At 43.6% G+C, this 25,074-nt stretch overlaps 2 protein-coding genes and 1 long non-coding RNA gene across 9 annotated transcripts in view; 1 reads left to right on the top strand and 2 right to left on the bottom strand.

The window, feature by feature from the left end:
- UBAP1 (ubiquitin associated protein 1) overlaps window positions 1–22,171 on the bottom strand; it is a 34,522-nt gene extending 12,351 nt beyond the window's left edge. Inside the window, exons 1-4 of one of the 7 annotated variants that reach the window (XM_027665378.1) lie at window positions 22,027–22,169; window positions 19,899–20,002; window positions 4,551–4,591; window positions 90–214 (exon numbers count right to left, since the gene is read on the bottom strand). In XM_027665378.1, coding sequence (XP_027521179.1) covers window positions 90–214; window positions 4,551–4,584 — 159 coding nt within the window. In that variant the 5' untranslated portion in view covers window positions 4,585–4,591; window positions 19,899–20,002; window positions 22,027–22,169. Of the gene's footprint in view, window positions 1–89; window positions 215–4,550; window positions 4,592–19,879; window positions 20,003–21,502; window positions 21,718–22,026 lie in introns of those variants that run through there. The other 6 variants (XM_027665379.1, XM_027665380.1, XM_027665377.1 and 3 more) reach the window with 6 other exon arrangements.
- Window positions 22,172–22,885: 714 nt separating this feature from the next.
- On the bottom strand, window positions 22,886–24,537 carry LOC113957686. Its single transcript, XR_003531274.1, has 2 exons — window positions 23,540–24,537; window positions 22,886–23,074 (listed from the first exon to the last, which is right to left on the bottom strand). It is a non-coding gene; the product is annotated as an uncharacterized LOC113957686 (long non-coding RNA).
- A 94-nt stretch (window positions 24,538–24,631) lies between these two features.
- Window positions 24,632–25,074, top strand: part of DCAF12 (DDB1 and CUL4 associated factor 12) — a 31,039-nt gene continuing 30,596 nt past the window's right edge. Inside the window, exon 1 of the mRNA XM_027665354.1 lies at window positions 24,632–24,899. Within this exon, the coding sequence (XP_027521155.1) occupies window positions 24,819–24,899 (81 nt within the window). The 5' untranslated portion in view covers window positions 24,632–24,818. The remainder of the gene's footprint in view (window positions 24,900–25,074) is intronic.

The raw sequence follows: 25,074 nt of genomic DNA, 5'->3' as shown, positions 1-25,074 counted from the left end.
CGTGAGTGAACTGTGACTAGTTGCAATTTACAGCACCACATGTTGGGGCCAGGGCAGAAGAGAGCAGAAAGGCAAAACACATCACTCACCTGGGCTTCTCTGACAAGCTGAGAAGAATCAGGCAGACAGAAACCAATGGGTAATCCAACCTTCGCTGGGGTTTTGAACTTGTCTCCTATCTTAAAAGGGACATCATCAAGGTAACTGAAAGGCCCTAAAATCAGAAGCAGAAATTATATTAAAAAAATCCCCACAACTCGCAAGTTGAATGCTTTCAATCAAGGCTCACTTTGCTGCATTTGGGAGCTATTTTATCTCTGCTGCCACAATTATGTCAGGTGACAGTACAAACGAAGTTTGAAGTTGTTTGGACTTTGATGCCTCAGTTTTGCTTGTGGAGTTTGTTTGGTTTGTTTAGATGTTCTAGCCCACAACTGTTAAAAAAAAAGGCAATGCCCCTCACAACATAACAATCCATCATATTTGGAAGTCTCTGCACCCCATATCCTACTTTCCTATGTGACAAGACTATTCCTACACAACTGGTTGCTGAAGCTTTCCTGAACATTGTATTCTCTTATATCTCTATAAACAGATCCAGCACTTTTTACCATATTCAAAAGAGGTTTTGATATGACCCAGCTTTAGAGCAGCTAAGACGAACTAAAATCCACGTTTTGACATGCAAGTAGGAGGTAACATTCAGAAAGAAGTGGTCACAAGGGCAAAGTGACGACCCACAGACATTCCACTTTAACCAAAATACAGTGAAGTATCATGACTATTTAGCACAGCAGTTCTGATTCTTGAAACAAGGCAATCAAACTTGATCAGGTCCTACATGATCATGTCCTTTGTATGTATCACTTACACCTGATATTTAAAAAATGTTTTAGGGTGACACTTTCCAGGCACCCTACAAACTCACAAGGCAAAACCCACTTAAGCTCAGCTACCTCCACCAGACTATTGCTGTGTTTTTCTTGAGCTACTGTGAAGAAGTATGGGAAAACCCACAATACAAATTGCACTCATTTTTTTTGATTAACTGAAAGTGATGTCTTGGATTGCTGGTCTAAGCTTTGGGAATTACCGGCAAAGTTTCTGGTGTGTGTATCAAAAGTGCCTCTAGGCCTTCCTTGAAACTTCTCTTTGAGTGATGAAGATAAGGAGAGACATCAGTGGCAACAACTGAGAGGGTGTTCAGAGCCCAACCCCTTGCTCAGTGAACTGTGACTTGCCATTTTTATCTGACCCATTTTCATACTCAGATGGCAGCTTAAGTACTGTTTGTGTTCTCTCGCTGTCAACTCACCTACAAGGCAGCCACAGCTCCCAGAAGCTGAGCAGCTTTCAAAACAGGAACATCCTGTCAATTTGGAGTTACCGGTTTGTGGGCTGTCATCACTTGAGCTCTCATTCCACACACTGGAGGTGCTGGTGCTGGTCACAGAGTTTTGTTAAGACACAGGTGCTGTCTCCTGCACTTTGAAACTATCAGGATGAACACCACCTGCACCTCCAGGATGAGAACACACTCCATGTAGAATATAATAGTATTTTCACTGATCCATAGTGGGAATAACATGTTGAACTGCACCATGTCATCCAAACTGTATTTGAGCCGGCAATTTGAGAACCAAAGCATTTGCTTATACAGAAATAGCAACTGTGGCAGCCTCTGCACCAGGAGCAGTAAATCACGGCCAGGTCGTGGACAACCAGAGCCTGGACTGTTACTACTATGTTCTGCACAGTCCCACTCGCACAAGTCCTGTTCCAAGCCAGATGATCTGGGGGCAGCAGGACTGCTTCTCTGCGTGGATCTCACAGGTCAATTAGCTCAGTGTTCAAATACTTGTCTCATTAGACCTATTAACACAGTAAGTGGCAGACACCTCTCCTTGCAGAAGCGCACCTGAAATAGATACCAGCCACAGGGGCTACAAGCCCAGACTGTGGTATTTACATAGTAACTCCTATTTTGCTCAGAAAATACAATGAAACACACCTAGATGGGCTGCACTTACAGATGCCAGCTTAACCTGAAAAGCTTGACTAAGGAGTAAAAGCCTTCAAGTTTCTCCCCAGTATACCGATATTTTAATAACCACTGCTATAACCTCATCTTGAATATGACTCTGCTACAAAACACACAAACATGTATTAGGAACACACCAAGTGTTTCAGGACACTTGATCATAAAAAGTCTTTCTGAGGCAAAACACTGATGCACAAAGCATTCAGTTTGTTCCAGCCCAGTCAGAACGGTACTAGTTTGGTGATGCTGTTTCAACAGTCACATGTTCAAGTGAAACAACTTAAGTTTTTTTGCAACTGTTATTTAATATGACTGTTGGCCACTTCATCCTTTTATCAGTTAAAAGCACACTGAGGAATTTCTGAGAATAGCTCTGGCAACAGTGTACCTGCCAGCCTGATCTCTGACACTGTGCTCTGTATTACACTCCTGGCCTAACAAAGATTCCTCTCCACTACAATGTAATGCAGAAGTCACTGGTCAACCCACAGAAATGTCCTCCACTTTGGTAGCAAAATAGAAACACTTCATAAAAAAAACCCCCACAGTTACCAGTTATGAATGGGGAACAGTTTTGAAAGCATGTGGAACTGAGTTTTCATGGTCACACGAACCACGCCTATGCAATTTTCAGAAATCAGAGTTAAAAGCTTTTAAATTCTATAGTGACAATGATAACACAAATATTATCATGCTGCACTTGGCATAACCCACACATTTTGCACAACAGATGAAAGCTGCATTTCTACATGTCACTAATTCCTACAACTTAAGCTTGAACTTCCAATTATTCAAATGACAGAAGAGGATCTGAAGCTACATGGTTAGGAATAGTTACAGGTGTATGCTAAGAACACCCTTAAAGACATGAAAAGGGCTCCTTTTTCTCCACTCATACTTTGTGGTCCCATCTTCATCTCCATTTAAACGTGGTCCTGAGAAACCTGAGCTTAAGCAGGGGGTTTGGACATAATCTGCAGATGTCCCTGCCAGCCTCAACTATTCTGTGATTCAACATCAGTCCTCTAACCTCTAATAAGTAGCTCAGCAATAATCACAAGAGATAAATCAACTATATTGACTGATTTCATCAACCTGCCAGACACCGAGCTGCAGGCAGCTGTTGGACTAGATGCTTTACAGTAAGCCAAAACTCAGTTAGCAGGACTATTCTTAACAACCCCGGAGAAGACTGAAACAACTGTCCTGCTGATTTCTTAGGACACCATTAAGCCAAGGAAGTTGCTCCACTGCTCCTCAGAAACAGTACTGTGACAGTGTCGCTGGTCATTAGGAACAGAGGGCACGCAGAAGAGCAGACAAGTTAACAAGGCAGCTCACAGCACCATTTGTCTGGGCCTTGTTATTTTGAAGCCAGGAGCATGTTCCAGCACACTGTACTGTTTTGGGAAATTTTTAAGACACGTTGAATTCTAGCTGTGGGCAGTGTCTTTGCTCGTCTGGTTGGGCAAACAGGAGAGAAAAATGAAAACAGACACAGAAGACAAGCAGTTAGACTGTTTACAGATAAAGAAGCAACTGCTGAAGGGCTGGCAGCTACCTAATGAGGAAATTAGCTGTCTTGCAGCAGGGTCATTGGGCCACAGCAAAGAAGACCACCTAAAAATTAAGTTTTGATAGGCTCTTTTTATTAATCCTTAACCATGTACTTAAGTGAGGCATTTCTTATTTTGTACTTTAACTTTACACTTGCAAGACTAAATAAAAAGCTCAAGGACAACTAGAATTCCCCAGGACCTTCTTATCTGAAAAATTAACAGTAAAGATCATGGGTGAATTTCTAAAAGCAGAAGTTTTGACAGCATGAAAAGTCATGATTACCGATTTGAGGAAGCCACATCACATAAAAGAAACTGAACTTTAATGTTCCACAGAAATATTATTTGCACTCAAGTTACAACTTATTTTCTAAAAACTATGCATACACACAGGCAAATAACTTTTATGATACAAATCATCTGCATGACTTTACACATCTCATATGCAGAAGATAAAAAAATATAGTCTGTTTTTCATCTGCCTTCTGAACCAGATTAGTCCATTTTAAGAAAGAAATTCATGGTTGAGCAAAGACCAAGCACAGTTCAATGTTATATTGAAAGCTTCACTTTCATTTCAACTTTTCATATGACTTCCATAGGAAGATGCTACAGCTCCAGCATCCACTTCAGCAAACATCAGAGCAGTCTCACAACTGCAGTTCAGCTTTGGTTTTGAAGGGAGTAAGTGGGATAAGGGGAAGATATGACTCTGCCATGACAGAGTAGAGAATAGTCGCAGGCTGAATTTCAGTTCAATCAGAGAACAAGCACACACAGCAACAGCAAGCAACTATTACAGAAAGAAGCCAAGGCAGTTCATTCCTAACGAAAAAACTACTCAGTGGCTAAACAGATTAGTGTATATGGACTGTCTAGGTGGGACATCAGTCAGCAGCAGTAGTAGAATTTATCCTGTTGAAAAGACAAGGATGCCAAATTTCACTTACCATGAGAGTCGGATCCCAACTTCTTAGAAGCCATTTAGAACCTGAAAAACATTTTAAAACAGCTTTAATGACTTCATACACGTAGCACAGATCAAGTCTACGCTGTTCCAGTCTTACCTCTAGGTTAGGGAACACGTTGCAGACACTTGATGTGCCTGTTCCTGAGATAGACAAGCAAACTTATTTTTACAGCCTTGAGAACCAACTGAGCAGACAAATAACTTAGCCCAGGATCTGCCAATCTAAACGGCAAAAACAACTAACCAAACCACAAAACCCCAAACAAACCAGCAACCAGACACAACCTGGTTGATCAGGAAGACAGAGTTCCAGATCACAGCACTCGGAGGCCGCTCTCTCCCAGCCCCATGGAGTACACCCTGCTTCCCTTGGCATTAAGAATAGCTCTTCCTACTGGAAATACCACGTTGATCCTCTTCAGTTTAATCCCTGCTGCTCTAAAAGGGGATACTACCATACTGGGCACACAGTCAGTTAGCCAGTGAGGCACTTGTCTAGACACACTGGGTAATGCACAACACAAGTACACAATAAATGGTACCATTAGGAAGATACTTTTGGATACACACAAGAAAACACCGGTAAAAAAGAGGGCTCATCCACTGCCCATAGAATTTACTAAAAACTTATAAAATTTAGATGCAAGATGTTAAACACAGAGTGCCTAGACAGCTTTTAAACACAAAGTAGTCCTGCCCTGAGAAAAGAGTTGCTCAAGATAGAATTATATGTCTAATTAGTTGTCAGGTAAATCCCTGCTCTAGGATGCTTATGGTATATTCAATAACATAACTGGTTCTTTTGCTGGATTAGAAGGAAATCACAAGATCTATCTCAAGACAACACAGCATAATTCTTTGAATAACTGAATTTTTAAGTGATCCTTGTGACATTATGCATTACAAGCAATCAGAGCTGCCCTTTGTTCCCGAAACCCTCCAGCTCATAGACTGAAATGGCCAACAGCTGGTCTTCAAAAACATGGAGCTCTCTGGTACATCCCCAGGGGCAGCAGAGCACGTGGGGCAGATCATTCCCCAGTCAAGGACTCAGCCTCACTGTTTCCACTGCAGATTCCAACTGCAAACATTACCTTAAAGGAAGGGAGTCATAAGGTGAGGATTAGACCGACAGCTTAGCTATTTTTCCTTGCTGCTGCTGACAGGACCGGGAACAAGGAGGACCAGTTACAAGCACTTCAGCAAAGTCCCTTTTGCTGTGCAAAGGTCCCTTTCAAGGTTATGTTGAAAGCAGCAGGTGAACCAGCCCTACTGGCTAACGGGAATTCAGCACAGGGCTAAAGCCAAAGCGTACAAGGATCACCTGGGTGCAACCAGACTTCAAGAGACAACAGCCCATGGGGAAGTGAGTCATGCTGGGCAAGTCCAGCTGCACCTTGGACATATAACCTGTGTGTCATCCTGCTCAGTGTTTACCAGCCTCTTCTCAGCACTGGTATTACATCCAAAACTATTCCACTAAGCCAGAAAACTCGTTTTGGCACCTGCTGGCAACTGCTTCTCAGAAGCAAACAAAACAAAAGGAGATGAAGCAGTGCCAAGCCTACCATCTCAGGAAGCATGTCAAGGGCAAAGCCACCAGACCACGCAGCAGAGCTGCATGTCAACCACTGGAGCTGAACGAGCTTTACTGGTCCCAGAGCCACAGAGGAGACCAGACTGCAGACAACAGCACGTGAAATAGCCGTACTTTCAGACCCTGATCACGCTGCCAGACAAGCTGCTGTGTTGCTGGTTTCTCTATGTGAGAGTAGCAATTAAGACATCAGCTGGGTTTGTTATTACTGAAAAAGCCAAGTGAAACCGTACAGCCTTCACGTGCCTCACCAGTCCTCTGTCTGCTGCCGAACACTGTGGCACTGCCTGCAATCCCATACCGTGGCTGTCCACCATCCACCAAACTTGGGACAGAGCCTACACACACTTCTTTTAGTTTCTCCAAGTTCTTTCTTCTAGTTACTACCTCAGACTGAAGAGCAAGTGGTCCTTTCTCCACAGAATTTAAGAACTTCCAACGAGAGGAAGTTACCTCCTCACTTTCCCAACTTAACTGACACAGGAGTTCTCAGTGCAGCACCAGTTACTACAGCTTACTGCTCCTGGGACATTGGTGTACAAATCCCACTGAGCCAAAACCGCACGTCTAACTTTCAGGGAGTTTTGCAGTAGCATATCCATCTGGAATTGCATCAAGTCTCAGTGTCAAAATACCTCACATAAGCAATATGTATCTTGTTTTTGTTGTCGATCCTGTAGTAAAATCCTAGTGCAGACTTGGCATCTGCATTAATTTCAGGGTGCAGTGAGGAAAATGATTCCTCTGCCATATGTAACCCCTTATTTAACTGCAGAACTAGCTAAGGCACATCAACAGCAAGCTAGTCATGAAATGGACCATTTCCAGAGACAGTCACCCTTTAGACTGAGGTACCATTTGAGATGATATCACACCAGTTCTTGCTAATGCACTGTGAGCGTGCACTTAAGACACCATTACTGCAGAAGGCACTTGTCAGCAAACAGAATTGTTAAGCACCACACACAGTAACACAGAAATAGGCTGCCAGCCACATTTTATCACCCCCTTCCCAAAGAAGGTTTAATTAAAATAGTGTCTTGTGACTAATCAGATTTGATAGACTATTCAGGGACCACTGTTACAAGCATCTTGCTGTTGCTCTGTCCTCCTGGTTAGGAAAAAAGTACTTGCATCCCATTAGAACGTTACTGACATTGTTACTATGCTTCTGGGCATTATCTGAATATCCATTACACTGTGCAGTAAAAGTTTGCTTATTTTTGGTACCACTCATGTATAAATTTAAAGGACCTGCTTCCAAAGCCTTACTCCAAACCAGATGATGGGCAACTGCAGCCCTATCAATCTTCCCTTTCATCTCCAGTCTCCAGAACAGGATGCTCAAAGGCATCCGTGGTAACAGCATGTGGTGGCACAAATTTTGGCCTGATGCTTTACTGCACCCTATCAACTGGCAAAGGACTCACTCTACTGCATGTAACCTTTCTCAACACTTTTCCTAGCCTAGGGAAAACAGCTAGTTGTGTAATACTAGAGGGTGTTCTTACTGCCACCTCTCTTCTGGCTCTGTGGCTCTCCTTAGCCACATTTCCTCATTCTTGGTTCTGGCCAACCCTCTAAAGACAAGATCACGGCTACAAGTGCCTAAAAGTTACAAGCAACTGAAGCAACCTGATGTGAACTCTCCCCTTCCCATCTGTATTATTTTTTCTGACAATAACAGTGAGGTAGCAGGTCAACATTCCTAGAAACCAGCCAGCCCGAGGAACACAGTGTAGCAGAGCCCAGGATGAGGACAGAGGACCTCAGAGTAGCCATGACAGAAGTAGAGGGGGGGACAGGGAGAAAACCACCACCACCACCACAACAACAAAAAGATGCAGAAACAGGAGAAGTGACAAGGCAAAACCGATGACAGAAATAATTAGCACAAAGAGAGGTGACAAGCTGGAAAGGCTTGAAGGGACAGCACAGAGGTGACCAGGGCAATCCACCAGACACGTCACCACTTAAACCTGAATGACATTTCGCTGTGCTGCCAGACAAGGAGAACAAAGAGAAGCATGACTTGGTGCAGGGAAGCAATGCCAAAGGGAGAGTGTCATCAACAGACCAGAGCAAAGAAATTATTATAAAGAGTGACTCATGGGGAGCTGCTAGGAAGTTGGGGTGGTTTTTAATTCTCAGCTCAATGTTTCTTCTACTGGTGTTTTCCCTGAAGCTTATATCTACATTCCTTTTCTTCTGAAAGAGCTCTGACTGGACAACTTGGAAGAATCCTACCTATAGAATGATACCTGTAACTGCTTTATCTGTGATAACTCAGACCAATTTGACTATTCACCAAGAAATGGACTCTTGTTGCTAAATCCCTGATTCTGGATTGCAAATATGTCCTGATTCCAGACTATGTGAATTCTCTGAAGTAACTCCCCCCTAAGACTAAGATAAATGAAAAATGTACTCCTTATGGGTCAGAGAAAACCAAAATGCCTTGAGTTATAAACCATAATGAAATCAACCACCTCTATGATTTTCAGAGAAGAGAAACTTGATCTTGCAATTTCCATTTTACCTGCTAATACACATCATGTAGTCTACACACTACTAAGGATGCATCATTCACTCTAAAAACTACAAAAATACTGAAAAAGTCAAAAAGAAAATATTTTTTTTTCCCTGTCTATATTACATTCAAGAACTACTACTGATTTCACAGGAAAGAAGAGCGAAAAAGTGAAAGCAGTTTGATTCGAAGGGTCACAGGTGTTCAAAATTTAGAAAGTAGTTTCAGTTTTTAACACACTACTTGTTTCAGTGCAAGTGAAAAGCTATAACCAACATCAGGATTCTGTATACAGCCTCAAACAGCAAAAAAAAGAAGTCAACAGTGCCTGTTGCTAAGACAAAACAAAAGTTAAGATTCTCATATCGAAGCTTCCCTCCTCCGTAAGTGTCCAGCCATTGCCACACAACTGAGGTCTCTTAGGTAGACTGACAGCAAAGAGACGATCAGTTTACTACAGTACAAAACAGATACTATGCTCATTAACTGCAGTATCCAAATAGATGACATCCCCCCAAAATCTGCAGCAACTGCTTCTGCTTCGTACCTCAAACAGTTCTGCAAACAACACACACAGGAAAATGCTCCCCTTGCATAAAGGAGGATGATGTTGGTCCTCTGGTAACAATTGTTTGGATAAAGTTATTGTAAAACTTGATGTGACAGCGTTGTAACTACATACCCACATCAACCAAAAAAAAAAATCCTCCAAAACTAAAAACCCATAAAGAAAAGAAAAAACCATAAGTTTTAACTCTAACTAGAGTAATTCTTGTTAAGTGCTTCCACAATCCAGGAGAAAAGTTACACAAAGGTTCTTGGTCCATTTTAAGATCAATGAGAACAAATCAGACCCTCCTTCAAGCAAACACTGGTGTGGAGTTGCCATCTAACATTCAACAGCCACTGGTTAAAACAAATCTAATGACATCTTCATCTTATAGGATACAAGTCCAAGTGGTCACCCTGCACTTCACCAAATGCAGAGTAGGGCTTACACTGACAACAGGAAGCTGAGGGAGGAAAGTGTGAGGTATCCCTGCTGCATACAAACCCCATGGATCAACAATCCAAGCAGCTGTGATGAGAGATCTAACTCTGAAGAGCAGCCTATAACATTACACTGATGCAGTTTGTTATTACTAGTGCAGTGACTGAGGGGCAGAGGGACAGGAACCAAGAAAATGGGAACTTTTAAAAAACACTTTCAGAATATGTGACTAGGAAGGGCAGGGAGAAAAGACCCCTTAAGAGCAGGTCTGTGTGCAGACCACATTACTGGATTATAAGACAACACCAGTGATGGCAATAGCATGCATTATGGGACTTTACATGTTCAATAACATCTTCCTAGCAGCGAAAAACATTAGGAGACATTGATTCTTCAGATTGTGCCATGGCTTCATGTGGCACTGTAGGCAATTAGACCTTCTGCTTCGGGACCTCTCAGGTGGTGGGAAGTTCAAGTGGAAGTCGGCTCCACAAGCTCTCAGAGAATCACGGCATCTCTCTGTGGTTCCATATGGATTCACAGCACTGATATCAGACACCTGTAGTTACAGTTACCCTCATGTCACCTCCCAGTTTGCTCATCAGAGATACTGCATTTGTTAAAAGCACATACTGTTTGGGCTGGTTAAGGATTGTTTCAGTTTGCTTTTAACTGAAAACAGACAGCTCTATTCCTCCTTTAAGATCCTGACTGTATACTTGGGACATGAGGTAATTTGCCATACCCTTCACCCAGAAATCAGGGATAACTCTACAATAGCTGTGGAAATGCAGCACACTAATGTACCAGTCTTTTAGTCACTCAGTGACTTACCAGTCACACAGGTTTCCAATGCAGTTGAAGCTTATACACCACACAAACCTCTAAAAGTACAAGTTCCTCAAGCAAGAGCATAAGGAGACAGAAAATCACTTACAGGCAGCCCTGTGGTCAAAGCAGAAAGAGTGTAGGCTTTTCCTTTGGACAGACACTGACATGCCAAACAACAGCATGGAAGATGCACCTACTCTAAATTCACATTTAACTGCTGCAGCAAATGGGTGACCCTTTTAAAAAGGACTCTTCCCAGAAAACTCAGTCCTGTCACAAGAGAAAACCACCTGCAACTAACATCTAAGACTCCTCTGATGTCCAAACTCAGCAAACAAGAAGATAGCCCAGGTTCTGTCATCTCCAAGAGCAGATGTGAATTTTAGAGTCCAATAATTAATTATTTACAGATCATCTAAACAGAAAAGCTGAGGGAGAAAATAGATGTGATTACATCTTTTTTTTTCTTCTCAAGTTCAGCTTCACTAATTTAGAAGCTAAAAAAAAAAAATCACCAAAAAGGATGGCAAACTAGAAACAGAGGGACTATCTTCCCCTCCTTGAGACACAAACGAAGTAAGATAGAAATCTGAGTGATAAATCATAGCATAAAATATAAATGTGCCATGCAGTTCCTACATTCTCAGAAAAAGGTGAGAAAACATGATCCAGCACTCCTACCACCAGTGAGGGCTGCAGTAATCTCACAATGCATAAATGAAACAAGTCACAAATTTGATGAGCAGAGCAACTACTTTTAACTGCTATTTTCCTGTATCTAAAGTTTGGATAGGAAACACCTGCCAGTTCCAAGAGTTTAAAATAGTCAGATGGGAAGCATCTATTAACAATTTTAGCTACTTCAGCTTAATTAGCATGAGATTTTCACGCTACTACAAAAGAGGCAAATCTTAAACAGCAAGCTTATAACTAGCCAGAGCCAGGCCGGTGCACGAACTTCCCTAGTTAATGCCAGCACTCTAAAAGAAAGCTGATACTTCAGCACAAATCTTCTCGAAGGAGAGAGTCTGCTAATTGCTACCTTCAACAACAGAACTGCCCACTTATTCTGTTCTTTAGGTAACAGTGTGTGAAAAAGCAGTGGAATATCTGCACACTTAAAATGTATGCCCGGAACCCACAGCATCATCAGCTAATTAAAACGCTGCTGTTTGTTGCAGTGGTACTTCAATATGTAATAAGCTGTCTCTGAAGTACTTGAATATTATTAATACTTCAAACTTGTCCCAGTTGTGAATGAGGAGAGATAGGCAGACACTCCCAAAATGCTGCCAACACACAGCAAAACAGCTTTTGCCATTAATCAGAACATACCCTTCTTAATACAAAATTAATAGCATCTGTGTAGTTTCAAGCTTTTTCTTCTTATACTCTTTAACCAAGAGAGGACAGGTGGCTGATCTGATATTACCTAGAAACAAGCTGAACTCCATTGGACACACCAGAATTCCCAATACCAACATAAGAATTTAAGTTATTTTACTGCAGAAAGCAATTAGTATTTATTCATATTCTTTTTTTATATATTTATTAACCAGAACTTAATGCATTTAAACATGATAAGCAATTAAATGTATAGCTTTCTTTGGAATGGATTTTTTTAAGTAGTCAACTGTCACATTTTCCCTGTTTCATTTCAGAAGAGAAATGATGTAATTTGTTGGTAATTATGGTTTTGGTTAGAAATTTGGTGAAATACTAATGCTTATGGAATTACTTTAACAAAGCAGACAAAAAAGTATCAAGCAAGAAATCAAGCTGGACAAAAGTTTTAAAAGGGAAAAATAAAATCTGCCAGCAGGTCAAACATCACTTGCAATTTCATGTATTTGATCTCAGCCAAAATATGTGCCTATTTCGCTGTACAAGAATAATGGGGTCAGTGTTAGACTACTATAGATGCATCAACCTTTCCTTTTATACTTCGGTCACATGAGCTACCCACTCTCATCACACATTTAATACTTTCCCAGAAGGACTCAGTGTGGTAATGAGAGAAAAAATAACTATTTCACCTCCAAACAACGGTGCCTGCCCTGCAGCAAGCAGGCTAAAACCTTGACATCCAGCATGAGAGCCACTGCTTCCTGATTGCACCCTCAGTTCAAATACAAGAGGCCAACAATGGTCTTCTCCCTCTCCCTACAGGATATTTTCCATCATGTGGTTAAAACTGCTGCACTACTCCAGCCATCTGATGTCCCTGTGTCTCACTAATACATCTTATTTCTCTCAATAACTGTGGCTAAAAGAGGCACATTCTGAGAATACAAATTCCCTGCAGATTCACTTGATTTAGAAGCCACCAACCACCGAATGTTTCGGGTTGGAAGGGGCCTTCAAAGATCATCTACTCCACCCACTCTGTCACTTTCTCCCTTGACCAGGTTGCTCAAAGCCCCATCCAACCCAGCCTTGAACACTTACAGGGATGCAGCATCCACAAATTCCCTGGACAACCTTTTCCAGTGTCTCACCACCCTCGTTTCTCCCTGATGTTCAATCTCCCCTCTTTTCAGTTTCATCTCTCAGTGTTGCCATTTTTCAGGAAACGCCCTTATTCACCACCACTTACTCTTTCTCCAAATACACACTTTGAGACACGTGGAAACAGACATCCTAAACACTTCCCCCTTCTGAAGCACCAAAGAGTTGATCACAGCAGACCTGGAAAAGTGTGGTCTCCAAAATGCTCTTCTGTGCCATGACAACATAAGCTCAAACCATCTCAAATCTCCCTAATTATCAAAACATACCTCGTGAGCTTGGTTTGCCTTTGCCTTGACAGCACTGATATGAGAAATGTGAGCTACATCCCAAGTGCTACAGATGTGACACAAAAATGTCCTCACAAAATTACTTAATTTTTTCTTACTTGACTTTTCTTTACTTGACTTTTTTATGCAGTTTCACGCATCAACATGTCACTGGCACAGTCTCAGCTTTCAATGCCAGCTCATTTTGTCCTCCATTCATGTGTCACTCCTATAGAGCCAACAGGCATCTGTCTTCATCCAACCCATCTTATCAAGACTGAGACAAGAAAATAAGCACAAACAGAAGTACACATCTGAAAAAAAAAAACACCAGGTTTTGCTGCACTGAAGGATAAAACTAACAGACCAGGAAAAAAAAAATCCTCACCACTAGAAAAGGTGAACACTCACTCTAGCTGCTGTAAAAAATTTGCTGAGCTGAGGCCTCAGCAAGGACATACTCCTTCCCAGATTAACTCAACAGAGCAAAGGAATCAAACTAAAATATAAAAAAGTGCATCAAGCAAATTAAAAGATGGTCCTATTGCAATAACGCCTAAACAAGAACCAAACTATGTCTCCAAACACGGTATCAGTCAAGTCTGCTTTCATGTTTTTCCACTCAATCCAAACAGGACTCAATGACTGCATTAAAAAGACAGCATACAGGAGAAATACTATTGGTAGACAACACCAAATTAAATTCCACCAGCAGAAGTCGTATTCTAAATGAGTAAGTTTAACTAGTTTTAATTAAACATGGAAATGGTGCCTAACAGAGCATTAAGAACAGGAAATTATTTTAAAGTGAATAGTAACTTCTTAATTATTTCTTGAAAAGGCTTGTTCACTTTAGAGAAGGCAAGAGCTGGTAGTAAAGATTGTGCTCAGCTCTTTAAAAAACACATCATTACCAGCTATCAAAAAAATAAATGCTCTGACACATGACAACAGCAGCAGATACTTGAACAGACTCTACAAACTGGGGGTATCCACACTGAGTACACTCCTGGAACTGAGTTCTTTGGGAGCACAGGAAGGTAACTTGTTTTGAGCAAGACTGTCTAGTGTAGAAAAGTAAAAATTTACCTTTGAGGAGCAAAGTCAAACTGAGGTTGACCCCAGCTACAGTGGATGTATTACAAGAATATGATAAATACATGAGCCACTTGTCATGTTGTACATTAGAAAACCTCAGTGTCCTGCGCTACCTGAAGGCACCACAGTCAGTCCTGAGCAGAAACATCTTCCTTGCAATCTCCTGATTTTGGAGTTCTCCAACAGGAAAGACCCCTCTATTAAAATACAAGTGCTTAAACGGGAATATGGTTCAGCCTATAATCCAACGGCAGATGGAAAAGCTCAGGACTGGAAGACAAACAGGAGGGGAAAAGTCAGTGCACCTGTTAAACCAGGTGTACTCTACGTGTGTACTGCTACAGCTGAGGTTATCAGCAAGGAAGATATATAACATGCAGACAATCCTCACCCTCAGAAGGAAAGAAGAGCAACTACCCAGTTCCTGGGGTGTAACTCTTGAAGGATGCTTCAGCTGCTACACTCACCTGTATACACTGCTTCAGAAAGCCTTTCCATAGCATGGGTATCATTTCTCCCTCCCCTCCACAGTCAGACAAGACACTTAGTAGATCCCTAAGCATCATAAATTAACCTCCTTACCCACCTACCTTAATTTCAACTGTTTCCACATAAAATGAGTTTAAAGATTTCAATTTCCTCACTTAAAAAACCAAACCAAAACAAAAAACCAAAAACAAAACAAAAAAACACCAAAAACAAAACAAAACAAAAACCCAAACAAACAAACAAACAAAAAACCCCACCCACCACAAAAAACTAAGAAAACAACAACTGAAGAGGTCTCCTTTCTGTGTAAAACAGTTCAGTTTGTCCTCCCAGCACTGCAATCATATACTTGCAGTTAATCGTTGAGCAGATAAGTCTAAGGACTGATGTAGACTAGAAGTCTGCACTTCACTACAAACACAGAGTGAACCTTCTATCACAAATGCACAGAGCAAAATCCAGAGACTCCCAAGGTGCTGGGAGCAACAGACACACACACACAATTCCAAGCCTCCCAACTATAAGGGCGTATGGAGACTGAGCCCTCGGTGCTCAAGTGGAACTGAAAATAGAAAAGAAAACCAAAGCCACAGAAAGACTGCTTTCAGATGAAATCTAGAAAGCTACATAATATTTATAATGCCAGGAATTACACACATACACATATTTTTCATTCATTACCTTTCCCCTGAGTGGAAAGCAGTTTTACTGAAATTCCCTTACACCTTCAGCACTGCCTCAGTTCTCATACACAACTTCAAAATACCTGTCAAGGCACTTAACCAGCAGTAAAATTATTCCTCTTTTGCAGGTATGAGGAATAAAGTGCAAACCTGAAGGTGTTTACCCACAGTCATCCAGCTCAGCCAGTAAAGTCAGAACAAAACCTGTGTTTCCCAAATCCCAAACCCACAGCTACCCCAGGAATCTCACTACATTCTTTCATTTGCACCAGTATCTTTGTCACCCCAATCTTCTCTATCAAATCACTCCTATTCAGTCTTTTCTTATCTTACTATTAAAGCCTTAAGGATGCTCTTCTGGATTTGAACATGAATTTCGGTTTAGTTCAAACTTTATTTCTAAGTTACCACTTTAAGTCTATATACCATATATCCACTCTTACTCAGTGGTATAAACTTTTTTCCCCCCCCGCACATCAGAAATTTCTTCAGCAGCTACAGTAATGAATGCAGCCCCCAGAACACTTAAAGCAATGAATAACTAAACAGAAACGGCTCATTTTACGTGTGAAAGAAACCCTCAGAGATGCATTAGCTTCATTTCCTCAGGACATTTTGACAGATCTGACTCAGCTTCAGCAATCCAGCCTTACTTCTATTTTATAACTAGACCAGAAGAGGCTGATGGATGAGACTGCCCCATGACCACCCCAAAGTCACAGCTTCTCCTCTCCAAACGTTCAACAGACTGGCAACAACACGGGGCTGCTGACAGCACAGAGATCTTTCTCAGTGGACCATTATAACTGAGACAGTTAGAATGAAAGTGGAAAGAGTATGGGCTGGCCACTCCCCAGCTGAGATACCAGATATTCTCCTGTAACCTGAGAATCAGTCCCAGCCTACCTCTCTCATAACCCATATGTCTGATTCAATCCAGCTTACTTTAGGGAATTAATCCCTAAAGTGCTGCCAAATGACAGCACATGAGCAATACATTTAGATTCCTGCAGGAACATTAAATTACATGAGAAATATGCCTTGAAGGAAGCTTTTCGTAAAACGGATACACAACTTTTCTCCCAAATTAAAGGGAAAGTGAGAAGACCTTTACACTACTTGGAGCTACAATCAATTTAGCCAGAGTACAGCCAGATCTCTTCACTAAATATGGTTATATTTCAAGCATTCATCTCCACTGTTGTAACACACACAGAACACCCCCAGAACTGGGTACTACTCCTGTATGCAACACAGAAGGTCAGTATGAACAGGATGACACCACCATGTCACAAAACCAGCCTGGACGGCCATTCTGCCAAACAAATGTCTGTTTCTAGAGCCCACCCCCGGCTCCAAAAGCAGCTTAGAGCAGTTTGGCCATTCATGTCAAACTCAACCTCTTCCTTCATCTATCTTTCATCTTATAATTCGACAGTGGATTCTGGAAGCTGCATTTATTAACTGCTTTTCTAGTTGAAGATCTTCATGCAGCTGAGATTACAGGCCACAACAGTATTATTTTTATGTTCACACTTGAAATTACTAGCTTTCCCTTTGCGCAGAAATTAAGAAATATTTGACAGTGTTACTTAAAAGCAAAAAGCTTTTTACCATCTTTTCTTGAATTTTCTTTGCAAAGGGGACATGACATTACTAAGCACAGGTATTCAGTGATCTAGGAAGGCATAAGATTTCCAGTTGAGCAAAGAGAAAACGTGTATTAAACTCCCTCCTACAAACAAGAACAAAGCCTGTAACTGCAGGAAGGTTTTTCCACTCACTCCCCTCTTCCCAACAAAGAATATAAAGGTACTTTCTGAAAAAGCTTTTTTTATACTGTTACAAAGACAGCAACCAAAATGAAACTCACTAATCTTTCACCTATTTTCTACCAAGAAGTCAAACAGACTGGCAACAAGCTGCTTGTGGTGACATAATACTTAATTAAAAGATTAAGAGCACATTCTTTTCTCAGAGGCTACGCAGCATAAAGCTTTTCTGTCCTTTTCCACCAAACACAATTTTATTCCAGATAATTAAAGGTGATTTTATTCACATAAAGTCCTTTCCCTGGTACATATGCCTCCTATATTTCTAAGTCAAATCATTACACACTACTATGCAAGAACACCACATGATGGTATTAGTCATTAGGGTGGATCCCAGTGTGGCTTTGCTGTATCACAAAAGGAAATACTTAATGTTCTTACAATTACTTTGCAGAGTGTTAATAAGATAGGAATCTAGCTTTATTTTAAAGTTCAGAATGAATTGATGAGGCAAATCAAATTGAACACATAAGCACATCTCTGTGCCCAGATTAAGCACAGGGCTAAACTGTGACACAGCACAACTTGTAACAGGCACTGTCAGAAATCCACCCTCCCAAAACCAGGGCTTAAATCTCAACAGGCATTTCAGTCAGGGCTTCCTCTGCTGCTACCCTAGAGATGTCAAAGCACAAACATATACATTAGGAAGGGGCTTAAAATCTCTCACATAATCCAGTACATAGTTACCAAGAACTCCAGCAACACAGACCAGACAGGAGCTCGCAACCCTTTACTACTACTTTCCATTATACCAGCAATCAGTACCTAAGAAGATTAAGTGTATTCATATTTAGACCACCTTCCAAATGAAGAACTGACTACTCCTTGGATAGGATTCATATTCTTCTAATTTAAAGTGTTACTCTTGTGTAAGAGTTTGGGACACAAAATGAAGCTGTGAAAATACGAGCTCGGTTAGTTAGAAACTGTAATACTACTAATGCAATGTGGCATTTTGAACCAATCTGCTTTCCTTCTAGAAATAAACATTTAAGCCTAGATCAGAGCAATGACATTGCATTCCCCTTTTGACATAATTCTGTTTCATGTACACTACAAGCTTAAAGGATTCTGGAAAGATCTTGCAGCTTTCAAAAATAAAAAATAAATTAAAAAAAAAATTAAAAAAAAAAAGAAACACACACATAAAAAACCCCCAACAACAACAACAAATAAATGCACAACCAATTCTGGACATACAAGCTGTCCTTTAAAAGTTTCCCAACCACAGGAAAAACTATTTCTTAGCATTTTAGGAAATGCCTTCCCTGCACAAGAAAGGATTTGGAATAAACCTAATGATTTAAGAGAGGGAAAGAGGGAAAGCCCCTCTTCAGCTCAGTTTCTGATGGAGACCTCAACACAGGACTATACTGACTGGGAAAGGTCATTAGGGACACAGAACATGAGCTTATTCAAACCAAGTCAGAGGGTCAAAGCATTAAGCAATGCACTTGCATACCAGAGAGGATTACCTACCTAAGCAGTTAACACACAACTGTGAGTTCAGGCTTGTATCAATCAGCTGCAATAATCCCAAGGATCGATTGCAGAGTGGTAAGTGCTGCAAGATCAATAGTGTTGCCTTCCCAGTTATCACAGCAAGCACACACAATGCTGTGAAGAGAAACCAACCTTTGATGCATCCTAGAAGACCTACTTTTTCAAACAAGAAAACTATTTATAATTTGTAAACAATCCCTCTTTGCCTTTCCTTCAAACAACTGTTTTCCAAAACAACTTCAGAGCTTTCCAATTACAGCTCCACTAGACCCTCTTTACACTGACATTGATCTGAATTGTACTGGTCAATTTTAAATAGATAGACATGCCTCTAGGTAGAGATCCTTGCAAAATGACAGCTGAAGCTCTCGAATTCATGACTGAAAAGACTGGGAGTGATTATGCTAGAAACCAAATGCCAGAAAGGCTGGATAGAAGTTCTGTCTAATAAGTAAAACTAAATTTCTCACAGACCAATTTATCAAAACATTCAACCCAGCATCAATTACAAGACACAGAAATAGGCTGCTGTAAAAACTTATTATACAGAGACTGGACATGGACAACAATACTGCATGTCTGAATTATCAATCCCTACAGCTTGTGGAAGCAACAGAAAACCATTATCTTATACAATTAAAAAGAAGAACGAGTAAGGTGATACTTTCTGTGTCATTATAGCACTTTTACCACCAGCACCAGCCAAAACAGCTTCAGCTGCGAGCATGACAGTTGGATGATGCTGGATTGGTCCAGAAACCTGATTCCTCTTCTGTTAGTTACAGGTTTTTATCTCTAGGATAGCAAGCACTGGGCACTGCAAAACATCACGTGAGTAACAGAGATGGAGCTCTTCCACGTGTTTGTGACTATTTTTCACCCTTATGATTTTTCTATCCATCAACACAGACTATACAGTAAGTCTCTGAGATGATCAGCATACTCTTTGAATATTCTGAAGAAACTAACACCTACTGATTCACATATCTTCTACCTGAGATTTCCCTGGTTTTCCTTTTGAAGTTTCATGTGCCTTTGTTTCTGCTCACACTTGACTTATGCAGTGTCTGACCTTAGTAGCTGCAGCTTCTCCTCTGACTCCACAGTGCACCCATACGAGGAAAACAAACAAACAAACAAACAAACCGAGGTATCAAACAGTGGAGGCCACACACAAACAGTGAAGGAAGGAAAGGACAACCACTTTCAGTTTTGTTTCTGAGACTAAACCCACAAGTTGCAAAAGCTGTTTAAAAATTGCCTGCTTTCTGTCCCCCTACCCTTAGAATTAAGGTTGTTGCCTAAAAGGTTTAAGTCACCCTAAAGCAGCAGTGCTCCCTTTGAATCGCAGCTCTGTGAGCACAGGAAACTGAGGTCATTAAGCAGCAGCTCTGCTCGGTGCTGCAATCCAACACCACACCACTCATAGCCTCGAACACATAGCCCGGCCCTGCTCCTGCCACAGGGGACAGCTCAGCCCATCCCACTGCCCTGGCTACGACAGAGCTCCACACAGATCGCTGTTCTCTACTGAGAAAATGGCAGCAGGAGGCCAAAAGAGTTTTTTCCCCCCTCCTCTCCCCTGAAAAATGCCAGGAAACAAGCAGCTGCAGGAGTTGCAGAAACACTCCAAGGTTGGTAAGGGAAGGAAGGTGAGGAAGAGGTCTGGCCAACTGCAGCAATTCCTCTTTTTCCCTAACACCCTGGGCCACAGCTGGAGTAAGATTCCCCTCACCAAGCTCCCACAGAAGCCTCTTAACCCTGTGACAGGCTGTGGGATGCAGCATCCCTTCCTTCCATCAGGAGCACAGACACTGAAGTGACTTCACCACTCACAGCCCAGCTCCTTAGCTTGGCAACACTCATATGCTTAAATCCAGGACAGAAACATTTCACTGAGTCCGAGATAGCAGCAATGTTAGTTCCACAGCCAAGTGCCAGAGTCCACTTGGTTATCTCTATTCTAATGAGACAGAGGACACGTCATAAGATTTCTGTAAGACTGGGGTTTTTTTTCACTTGTTTGGAATTTTTGATGATGTGAAGAGTAAAAATAGTTGAGAAAGTGATTACTCATTTCCAACTACTGTAATTTTTTTTACTAATTAAAGAAAACCCCAAAGAAAGCTAACTTTGCCTTTAAAAATGATAAATTTTGAGCTATCAAAACACAGGGAAACAGCCCTTGAATTACATAGAATAGCTTCATAAAAGTGTTAAATGTTTAACTTCTGGTAAGCACCGAGCTAAACAGAACACAAAGCACTACCAGGAAGTCAGAAACTACAAAACTGAAGTATTCTTACACCAGTGCATATAACCGTGGGATGTCTGCATCTCAAATGCAGAGAGAGAGACATTCAAAAGCAGAACAGAAGAAAAGACCCAGAAATAGGTGATGAGCACAGAGAAGGAAGTGTAGGCCTATGACCCATGAAGTGAAGACAACTGGCTCCTCATCCTTAAAGGAGATGCAATCAAAGAGTGATCACTCTGTGATTTAGCAGTGGTTTAGAAGAAGTCTGAAGTCACAAGTGGCACAGGAAAGATGTGCTGTGAAAACCCACAGTGCTCAAGCGACAGAAACTAACAAGTTACCTGGAGGCAGCCTCGACAAGCACCACACCCCCAAACAAAAATCGGATGTTTTTGCTCCTGACGGGTTTAAGTTACTGCGAGGGGGCACCTCCCAGCGCCACGGACTCCAAACGCTCACTCCGATTTCAACAGCAGCCGGGCAAACTCAGCAAGGGCGAACTCATCAGCGGTTATTAAGCAGAGAGACATTCCCCGGACTCCGACAATCCCGGAAACTGCTGGAAAGCAGGAGCGTCACCCCCGGGCCCGACCTGCCCCAGTCCCGCTGAGCCGGGCGGGGGCGGACGGTCCCTGACCCCGGAGGAGGGGGAGAAGGAGCGCGGTCCGGCTCCGGTCCCCACGTCCAGGCCCCGCTGCGAGGGGACCGGTACCACCACCACCGCCTGCCCCTCCCCGCTGTCCCGCCTGGCATCTGCGGCCCCTGGCCCCGCTGTCCCCGCCCGGTACCTGCGGCCCCCGGCCCCGCTGTTCCCGCCCGGTACCTGCGGCCCCCGGCCCCCGGCCCCCCTGTCCCCGCCCGGTACCTGCGGCCGCCGGCCCCGCTGTGCCGCCGCTGTCCCGCGGTCCCCGCCCGTCCGTCCCTACGGGCCTCGCTCGGCGCCGCCGGACTCGGGCGACGCCATCTTGTCTGGGCCCCGCCGGCGGGATGGCGTCACGCCGTGACGTCACGCGCCCCGCCGGACCAATCAGGAGCGGTCTGAGGTGACGTCACCCGGCGGGAAGGGGGCGGGGAAAAGGTGAGCCACGCCCCTTTCCGCGGGGACGGGGCGGGGCCAGGGAGTGTCTCTGTCTCATTCCCTGTCGTGTCCCGTTGCCTGTGTCATTCCGTGTCCCTGCCTTTGTCCCTGTCCCTATCCCATTCCCTGTCTCTGTCCCTGTCCTTGTGCCAGCCACGGGCCTGTCCCCGTCTCCTACCCTACCCGGGGGCTCCTGCAACACCTCCTGCCCCTCTCCCAGATGGGCTCCATGAGAGGGTCCCTAAAGGGCTGGATGAAGGTGGGGAGCAGGGCCCAGGGAGGCCGCTTCACCTCTCAGCCCCTTTCCTCAGCATCCACAGCATCCCCCCCCACCTCCCTTGTCCCTTCCCCTGAGGGGCTGAGGGGACGCAGCCAATGGGTTTTCAGCCTTTTGACTGGTCCTTGTTCCAAAATGGAGGGGGTTTGTCCCAACTACGGGTGGCAGTTGTGCATGTGAGGGAGGATATGGAGAAGGTAATTAATAGTGAGAAATCAAGACTGAAAACTGCCGAACTAGAATTATCCTTTCTATCTTCAGGGGAAACTGGGAAGCCTGAGAGGTTCTATTTCACTTTGGCTTCTGACAGCACCCTTGTCTTTGGCTAGTTAGAGGAAAACACAAAAAAGTCATAAAAACGATGTCATGTCAGGAAAATGTTTACTGATTCCTGTGACTTGAGGCACCATTAGGTTTCAGGTGGTCAGGAACTGCCATTTTTTTCCAGCCTGCCTAGACCTAAAATGTTTTTCTTGTTTCTCCTTGTCCTGTTTCTCTTCTCTGCAATGCCACTGGTAAGTGGCAGTCGCTGGGTTTGGATGACCCACAGTTTTGGCTCTATAATCATAGAAAAAAGTGTGTATAAGCTGTGTGAACATCAGAAAAATCACTCATACATCCACATGGGGGTGTAATGAAAAGCGAATACGCTATATCCCTTTAATTCCCCAGAAATAAGGGATTTCCCAGATGGAATGGTGTGGGAAAATGACTGTGTGTAAAATTAGAGAAAACTGGGAAGTTATATTAACAATTTAACAGAAATTGTGACAGTATGGAAATGATAGGGTGAAGTGCAGGTGCTGCTCCCTGGATGGAATGCGGTTAGCATGCCCAGCTTCCCACACACAATCCATGCTGAAGGGGACTAAATGGAGAGTGGAGTGGAGACAGTCGATGGTACTTTGTAGCTGAAAAGCCACACAGCAGCTGTCAATCAAGGGAGAAAAACAGAAGATGTCTTGCTGCTGAACCAGTAATTGTGGCGAGATCACAGATCACAGATGCAATACTGGCACCCACCTTCATCCCAAAGGTTACTGAGGTGTAACAGACGTAACCCACCTCCAAGGTACGACCACCCTGCACCGCACATGATGTATTACTCAGGCTCCACCTGAATGCAAAAATAGCATAAAAGTAAGTTAAAAATGGGGAAAAGTTAGCGAAGACTCCATCCTAACTTCTGGAATCAGCTGACAGGCTGAACCTGTCTTCTCCTCCATGGGGCCTGTTGGGTAAGGAACAGACTCTATGTGGGGTGATTGATTATCTCAAGCCAGCCTTTTTTAATTACCAGAGCTTGTCTGTAGAATGCTTTGGATATGTTTTTCCAGCCAGATACTATCACCAGAAATCTTTGAACCTTAAACTGTCCCAGTTTTCTACTAGTTTAATAAAGAGTGTTATTGCATAAACTGTCGGTGTGAGTCCTCCAAGGGTACTGGCAGTGGAGTACAGGGGGTAACACACTCGGCTGCGGAGGCCTGGGAGAGGGTCTCTCTTATGTTATTGGCGTATGTGTGTCCCTGAATCTTCCCTGGTGTGCCGACAGACCAGTTAAAGGTGTGGAGACCCTCGAGCAGATCTTCGTGTTTTTGTGTGACCCTGAACAAGTCAGCCGAACTGCCCTCCGACCCAGTGGATGGTTCAGTGGAGAGCTGGACATGAGGAGGAATTTTTTCACAGAAAGGCTGATTAGATACTGGAATGGGCTGGCCAGGGGTGTAGTGGAGCCACCATCCCTGGAGGTGTTTAAGGAAAAACTGGACATGGCACTCGGTGCCATGGTCTAGTTGCCGTGGTGGTGGATCAGTCACAGGTTGGACTCAATGATCTCAAAGGTCTTTTACAGCCTAATTCGTTCTGTGATTCTGTGACCCTGTTCCCGTTATGGGACGCTTTCCTGGGGTTTTGGGAAAAATCCCTCCTTTTCCTGAGGGAATGCCGAGTCCCTGCCTTGCACCGAGCCCGCCCCGCCGCCAGGGGGTGCCACCTCGCCGCGGGAAATGCCGCGCTGTCATGGCAACGGCGAGGGGGCGTGGTCAGCCCGCCGCCCGATTGCCGGGCAACGGTGCTGCGGGCGTGGCGGGGCCGCCGCCGCAAAGCTGCGACGAGACTGTCGTAAAAACAAGAGTCGAAAAAAACTCGGGGTGCCGTAAAATGCCGTGAGGCGCGGCCGGCGGGGCCTGAGGGACAGAGCCCGGGCCGGTCCCGCTCCATATGCCCCGAACCGCTCCGAACCGCTCCATGTGGGGCCGCTCCTCGCCCGCAGCCGCTGCCGCAGCCTCATCCTTCTACTATGGCCCGGAAAACAGTTAGCAGGAAGCGGAAAGCGGCGGCAGCCGCCGCCGCGGGGCCTGGGGGGCTCCAGGGGGAGCAGGTAAGCGGAGGAAGGAGAGAAGCGCTTGTTCTCGGCGGTGTGAGGGGGGATAAGCCCCGGTTCCCGGCGGGGAAGGGAAAGAGAGAGTGAGAGAGGGAGAAAGGGAGGGAGTTGGGGAGGGAGGGACGGGTGACCCTGGCCAGGGGCGGTGGTGTCCTGGTGCCGGGGGGGCGGG

The sequence above is a fragment of the Corapipo altera genome, unplaced genomic scaffold (assembly GCF_003945725.1).
Source record: "Corapipo altera isolate COAL_440 unplaced genomic scaffold, ASM394572v1 61045, whole genome shotgun sequence".
NCBI lineage: Eukaryota > Metazoa > Chordata > Aves > Passeriformes > Pipridae > Corapipo > Corapipo altera.
Note: the sequence above shows the minus strand (reverse complement) of the source record. Positions and strands in the feature narration are given on the sequence as shown.